The 7308-nt window shown below is 52.8% G+C and overlaps 1 protein-coding gene across 1 annotated transcript; it reads left to right on the top strand.

Annotated features, from left to right (window-relative positions):
* Positions 1-3707: 3707 nt before the first annotated feature.
* On the top strand, positions 3708-6944 carry GRXCR2 (glutaredoxin and cysteine rich domain containing 2). The gene is made up of 3 exons (XM_062501846.1): positions 3708-4058; positions 5527-5742; positions 6765-6944. Exons 1-3 carry the CDS (start codon positions 3708-3710, stop codon positions 6942-6944), a joined length of 747 nt encoding a protein of 248 aa, XP_062357830.1.
* The last annotated feature ends 364 nt before the right edge of the window (positions 6945-7308 follow it).

Genomic DNA, 7308 nt, shown 5'->3' with positions numbered 1-7308 from the left:
TGTGTCCTTCCTGTGACTGGAGAGGTCACCCAGGCCTCCTCCTCCTGCTCCTCCTCCTCTTCCTCCTCCTGCGCCTGGTCCCTGCACCTGGCAGGAATGGGATGGGGGTGGCTAAAGCTGCCACCAGACCTGTGGGACTGTGGGGCAGACACAGACCCAGCTCTGACACCTCTGATCTGCATGGCCCAGGGCCCCTGCTCCTCTGCTGGGAGCTGGAGCTGCCTGGGAACCCCTGGCCCCCCAGCAGTGCCCAGTGCCCAGTGCCCAGTGCCTCCCACTCTGCAGCTCTGGGCTTTCTGGCACACTCATCCTTTCTCCCTTCAGAGCAGAGCAGAACCACAGAACGCAGCTGTGGGGCACAGCACTGCTCCTCAGGTGCTCACTTCAGCACCAGGTAGGTTTATTCAGAAGATTGGCATTTCCCTGCCCTGCGTGCTCCCCCAAGCAGTGGCCAGTGCCCCTGTGCCATGGCCAGTGCCCAGGCTGTCCCTTGCCCACTGCACCCAGGGTTTTCCTGGGCTCTGGTCCCAGGCTGTGCTGCTTCTCTCAGAAGCCCAGGGAGAGCTGTGTCCATAGATAAACTCAGTACCTGGGAATTTCCCTCTTTGAAGCTCTTTTTCCTGTTTTGTTTCCCTTTGTTTCTTTGTGACTTCAGGATTTTTGTGCTTACTTAGGTGCAGGGTAAGCTGGCTTTCATCAAGGAGCTCTCCCGGAGGTGCTGGGCGTCCCCCAGTCCTGCTGACTTCAGCCCCCAGGAATGTGCAGCGGCCCTGCCTTGTGCTGGCACAGGGAAACCTCAGCTTGGATTCCTGGAGGATGGAGTTCCGTGGGCTCAGGGAGAGTGTGAAGGTGTGTACGTGTAGCTCGGTGTCTGTGCGCCCTCGTGACTTGTGAATCCAGCTCAGTGCAGCGTTAAAGCACACAGAGCTTTAAATAACCTGGGACTTTGGCATTTTTGTGAAAACAGGAGGCTGAACACAAAAGGAAATGCTGCCAGCCCCTTCACGAAGGCAGATGATGCAGCATGACATCACACCTTGGTTCAGATCTAATCAGGTGCTCAGGACTCCCAAGGAGGTGTTAGATATTTGCATCAGAGAGTCAGGCACTGAGCTAAATCCATACCCAGCCGTGCTGGCTTTAGCTGAGACTGCCTCAGTGCTGCTGGGCAGGAAACTCCCAGAATACTTGTATTTTTGGAGGTTCACTTCTAGCTGCAGATGCCAATGTCTCCTGGCACAAGGAATGATGGAATCTAGGTGCAGGCTGCCTGGCCAGAGGGAGTGGTGGCTGTGCTGGCTGCCTGTGAATGTCCTCCCAGGCCTTGCTCTTTCTGTCACTTGGCTGTTGTAAGCATCCTTGGTGTCCTGGCCCCTTGCTCTCGATGCTGTGTGATGAGGGCAGGGCACTCCTGCAGCTGAGAGCCCCATGCTCATCCCCCTCCTGCTCCTGTGCTGGGGCACCAGGGCAGCAGTGCTTGCTCTAAGGAAGCACAGCACAACAAAGTATTTTCTAGCAAAGCTTGCAGGTGGAAACATGCCTTCAAAGTCCAGCTCAGTGTGGCTCTTCCTTCAGCCCTGCTTTGTACAGCCCCAGCTTTGCTGCAGTGGCTCCAACGCAGCACCTGGTGCTGCTCAGGGCAGGGGCTGGCTCTGTTCTGCAGAGCCTGCAGCTCCCCAGTCCTCCCTGGGCTGTGCTGGGCAGGAGAGACCCCATGCCTGAAAGACAGATGCCATTGAAATGCAGAGGAACAGAACCTGAAGTCAAATATAGTGCTGTGATGATCTAGGTCGTGCAGCTTAATGATTTCACTGTTAATGCAAAGTTATTTTTGCTGTATTTTTAGTAAGGCTCATGCAGGCTGTGGGATGAGCAGCTGCCTGTGTGTCCTGGCCCTAGGGTGACACGGGTGTGGCTGCAGGACACCGGGGCAGCCGTGCCAGGGGCTGGCTGTGCCTGGCTGCATCCTGCAGAGGATGAGCTGTGGGTCTGAGCTGTGGCTGCACCTGGGAACAACTGCACAGCCACCACTTGCTTTGCTGGGCTCACAGTGCTGCTCATGCTCTGCTCTCTCATTGCTGCTTTGAACTTCCTTTCCTGTCTGGTTGTTTCCTTAACCAAAAGAAAATGATCTCCAGCTGAGGTATCTCAGAATGTGATTTGTGTCAGAGGATGGATGCTGGGGACCCTTTGAAAAGCAGCAGTTCTGAGGCCTCTTTCAGTGGGGGTCACAGGGGAAGGATGGATCCCAAGTGAGTGCAGCAATGCCGAGTGTGTTTCATACAAATCAGAGTTTTCATACGGAGTGAGATTCTCCGGTGTGTGATAGGATGGAGACTGGCACCAGCCCTGCAGTGCTGGGGATGCCGAGGGCGGCTCCCAGGTCTTCCAGTGCTTACCCAGGGCTGTCCAGGCTTGTTCTCTTGGTACCACAAACAATTTTTTACATGTCCTTATGATAAGGCTTCCAGCAGCCCAAGGGACCCTCAGAGCAGTGTCTGTCATGAGAGAAGCTGCTTGGCTGGTGGAAGGTCTGTGCAGTGGAGTTATGGGCAGGCAGCTTCCAAACTGTCATGCCAGGATTTCATTAACAAACTTCTTAAAACCAGAATCAATTAACCTATTGAGAGCATTAAGCTTTAACAGTGCTGGCTCTGAACTGAAAGAAGTTAAATGAAGCTCTGCCTACATCCTACCAAGGCAGAGTCCCACTTGATGTGCAATGTGGGTAGCTACTAAAATCTTTCAACTCAAAAAGAAGAGATTTTAACTCCTTTAGGGAGTGATTCAAGGAGGTGTTGGCAGATGTTTAAAGCCCAGACAGCAGTTACCTGTAGATGTGTTTTGTACCACACATACTCTTTGTTTTACCCCTCAAAAGGTCGGAGGAGCTCGGCGTGTCCAGCTGGGGATGGGCACAGGAACCAAATCCTCTGTGCCAGAGATAGGGTGAGGTGCCAGATTTGGGGTGGGATCTCTGAGGATGGGCTGCCCAGAGATGGAGGTTTGGGAGTGTTGGGGAAATGAAGTCCCTCAGCTGGGGCTGCCTGAGGTCATGACTGTCTCCTAAAAATGAAAACCAAACCCAGAACAGTCCAAAAGCCCCTAAAAGGCATGAAGAATTACAAATAAGAATTGAGCATTAACGACATAATATCTTAATTAGATCTCACAACCTGTAGAGGAACACATTAGATTAAAATGAAACTGAGCTTTGTGCTCTCAGGGTTTCAGTGTGAGAATGGGAGAGGAATTACTCACATTTGCAATTTATGAGGCTGGATTGCTTTTTCTCTGAATTTGTCTTTTTAACTTTTTACCTTGTCAGAAAATTATGAAAAGCTGCTGGTATGATGTATTTGGGGTAGTTCTTATCACAGCTTGTGGCAGAAACATTTCCATGGTTTCACAAACAAGGGTAGAGTTTCCTATTTAATCCTCTCCTTCCAGGTTAACTCCTTTCTTCCTGTGGTGTCCAGCCTGGCCCCCCCTCACCAACCTGCTTTTGACTTCCCTACCAGTGATATTTTCTCTTTGTGAATTTCCATCAATATTTAATCCAGTGGTGTCGGTTTTGCCGTAAGACGAGAGGAACTACTAGAAACCTTGAATTATACATCATGTGGCGGGGGGAAGCCGGGAGTGGTTTCTTTTGGACCAAAGCTCTCGGAGCTGATCTCCAGGACCTGCAGCTTGCAATTCCAAGGATGGACGAGCCCCAGAAGAAGCTGAGCCATTGGCACGAGGGCCGGCCCCGCAAGGTGAGGTTCAAAATCTCCTCAGCCTACAGTGGCAGGGTGTTGAAGCAGGTCTATGAGGATGGGCAGGAGCTCGAGCCCCCGGCCAAGGAGCACTCGAGACGATTCCTGCGGCACAGCTTCGAGCCAGGAGACCCCCTGTGCGAGCCTGGGGAGGAGCCACACAACAGCTTCTACTTGCCCACAGCCCTGAGCGCCCAGAGGATCAGCATCCTCCGAGAGGATCAGAGCCACGGGCTCACGGGGACCCTGCCCCTGCCCCTGGCCAGCGACTGCCAGCCTGGAGCCAGCCTCTGCAGGGTAAGTGCTGGCCACGGTGCGCCCTGTCTGGGACCGGACCGGCTTTGGGATAAATCCTGCCCAGAGCAGCTTGGGACAGGGGTCTCACACTGCAGCCTTATCCTGATAAAAATGTTTTGTCAGACCAGGACTTGAAAAGGGTGGCTGTGAATCCCCAGCCATTATCCCAGGAATTCCACATGCTGGATATGCCACACATGGCAGGATCCTCAGGGTCTGCACCAGTGCAGGCAGGAGGGAACAGCATCTGCCAGTTGTGCTCCAGCTGTGCTCTGGCTTCTCCTGGTGCTGATCTGCATCTGTCCATTGGATAGAGTATAAGAGAACATTTCCATACATATTGATATCTGTACATGGGAATCCTGCTACATCTAGATCAGTCAAATGTAAGGAGGATGTTAAGTTAATTAGATATATTTAAAATATTAAAGTTGTGTGACTTCATCTGGCAGGAAGCCAGTGCTACCATCAGGGTACCAGGTGTCTGCATCCCCTGGCAGCCAGAATTCCTCTTTGGCTACTTTGACAATCCCAGCTTAGTTTCACCGGCTTTTCTTAACATATAATTAATGCCACTGATAGAGAAGTGTTCCTTTAGCCCTAATAAAGAGGCAGTACATGCACAACATGTGTAAATACTTTTTATGGCCTTGATTTGAGCACACTGAAAGTCTGTTAATTCCTGGTGCTCATCACAGCTGTGTGTGGGAAACCCAGCTGGCTGATATTTGACCTGCTAACACACTGGACATGGAGTTTGCCTGCAAACATCAGACCACGAGGAATCTCTCCTGCCCAAAGACAGGGCACTGCTGTGATCTTATCCAGCCCGTTAATTTGTTTTGCATTCCTGGGTAACACTCCTCTCCCTCCCCAGCCTCCCCAGCCACAGATACTGGAGTAACCACAGTGTCCAGTCCCAGCTTGTGTTGCACCAGCACGCACTGGAGCTTGGAGACACCGTGTCTGTGTAACACACACCAGGCTCTCACCTCCTGCATGTGGCCGGGACTGGCCTCACCTGCCTGCCCCTCGTGTTTCTCCCCACAGGGGAGCAGGTGCCCCAGTGCCAGGAGAGCACCAAACACCTCCTGGCAGCTGATGTGACTCAGGGCATGTTTTAGGAGAACATCTCCTTTTTCATGGCTTCTTGACACAGACCCTTGGAGTGAAATATGAAGAGTGTGTAAAACAATACCAGTAACTCCATACAACACCCAGGGAGGAGGGACCAGGTCAGCGAAGTGCTGCTCTCAGGGAAATGTTTCACCAAGCTTAGCTTTAAAATTACTAGAAAAAAAATACAAATTCACCCATCAGGGCTGTACCTGCACTGATTTTCTGAATGCTCTGGGGGTGGTCAGGGGAGCTGGCCTGGTGGAGGGGAGGCTCCTCTGGAAGTGCAGGGACCAACAGTGTTTACAGAGTGAATTTATACTGGTGAGACACTGGTAACTTCCTTCTTCAGAGTTCCCCAGTTGTAGATTTTGGCAAGATCATCATCTACACCAATAACCTGAAAATCATCCGTGCCCCGATGGACCAGAAAGAGCTCATGAGAAGAATCATCCATTCTGAGGGAATAAATGACTGGACATTCGTGTACCGGGACAAGAAAGAATGGTTTAGTGGTGGACATAAAAAAGATGTGGAGAATAAGGTCACTTGTAACCAGCATGTACAGGTAAGAGAAGAAGGAAAGTGCCTTTTCCCCTTAGTCCTGGTCAGACCGCCCAAGCCCCATTCATCTCTGTACCTAAGTCTGGGTAAAAAGCACCACTCTGTTCGTGTTTCCCTCAGGAGACAAGGACCCGCACTGTGCTGAGCTCATGCTCTGGGACAGCAGACTGCTTCCAGCTGCTCGTGTCTCCCACTCCTTTCTCCCCCTGGAGATGGCTGGCATTTCCAGAGCCTGGCTGGGCTCCATCCCTTGTCACCCCTCCCAGTGGGATAAGAACAGCCCAGAGCTTCTCCAGCCTGACAAGGCTAAACACAGCTGCTCTGTGGCTGAGACTGCTTCAGGCTAAAATTTTAGTATCAGCTGAAATAAGGTTGTGCCTTACATGTACTTTCTCATGGGGGAGTCTTTGTTGGTCAGAATCCCAATTAGTCTGACCATGATCAGATCCCACAAAACCTGATGTTGTCCTGTGGAGCTGATGCAGTTTCATGGAACTGAGCCTGGCCTGTACTGAGAGTGGGTCACCGCAGCCCTTCTGCTCCCAGGAATTTCAAGGTGGGATTTGAGAGAGGCTGCCTGGCACAGTGGGAGAGAGGCAGGCACAAAAGACAGCTCAAAGAGGGTGTGCGTGGCAGTGACGAGGGGTTTGGGGAGAAAGTGTGATGGGCAATCCCTGCAGAAATGAAGTGTGGCTCAAACCTGAGCCCACAGAGTGGAAATGGCATGATAAAAATGAGAGGAGCATGGGTGGAGCTGTGCAGAGGAGAAGGAGTTTGGAGTATTGTGTGTTATAATCCCACTCACATTAACTTCTCATTTTCTAGCAGTAGCCACAAATTTTCCCCAAGCATGTGGGAGCCTTTTGATTGAAGTCCTTGCTGTGGAGAACCGATTGTCACAGGCAGAGTGGTGTATCAGGAGCAACTGTGACGGCAAAGACCGGGAGTCAGAGTTTCCCTTTCTGGAATGTTCCTGACTTTGGTATCTCACACCCGCTAACAGACTTTGCCTGCTGTCTCCTTCAGGAGGGCGATGCTGCACACGGCTGTTCCCAGTGCAGAGGCTCAGGCTGTGCTCCCTGCTCGCTGTGCCACGGAAGCAAGTTCTCCATGCTGGCAAACAGATTCCGGGAATCCTACCGGGCACTGCGCTGCCCGGCGTGCGACGAGAGCGGGCGGCAGCCGTGCCGGGTGTGTGCAGCCTGAGCTGGGCTGGGCTGGGCTGCTGCCAGCCTGGGGACACTGGGGGTGTCCATGGGTCCTGGGGACACCGGGGGTGTTCATGGGTCCTGGGGACACTGGGGTGTCCATGGGTCCTGGGGACACCGGGGGTGTTCATGGGTCCTGGGGACACCGGGGGTGTTCATGGGTCCTGGGGACACTGGGGGTGTCCATGGGTCCTGGGGAAACCGGGGGTGTTCATGGGTCCTGGGGACACTGGGGTGTCCATGGGTCCTGGGGACACCGGGGGTGTTCATGGGTCCTGGGGACACTGGGGTGTCCATGGGTCCTGGGGACACCGGGGGTGTTCACCCTTCCTGCATCCCGTGGGACAAGTGTTCAACAGAGG

Source organism: Cinclus cinclus, chromosome 14, assembly GCF_963662255.1.
Source record: "Cinclus cinclus chromosome 14, bCinCin1.1, whole genome shotgun sequence".
In the NCBI taxonomy this organism is placed as follows: domain Eukaryota; kingdom Metazoa; phylum Chordata; class Aves; order Passeriformes; family Cinclidae; genus Cinclus; species Cinclus cinclus.
Note: the sequence above shows the minus strand (reverse complement) of the source record. Positions and strands in the feature narration are given on the sequence as shown.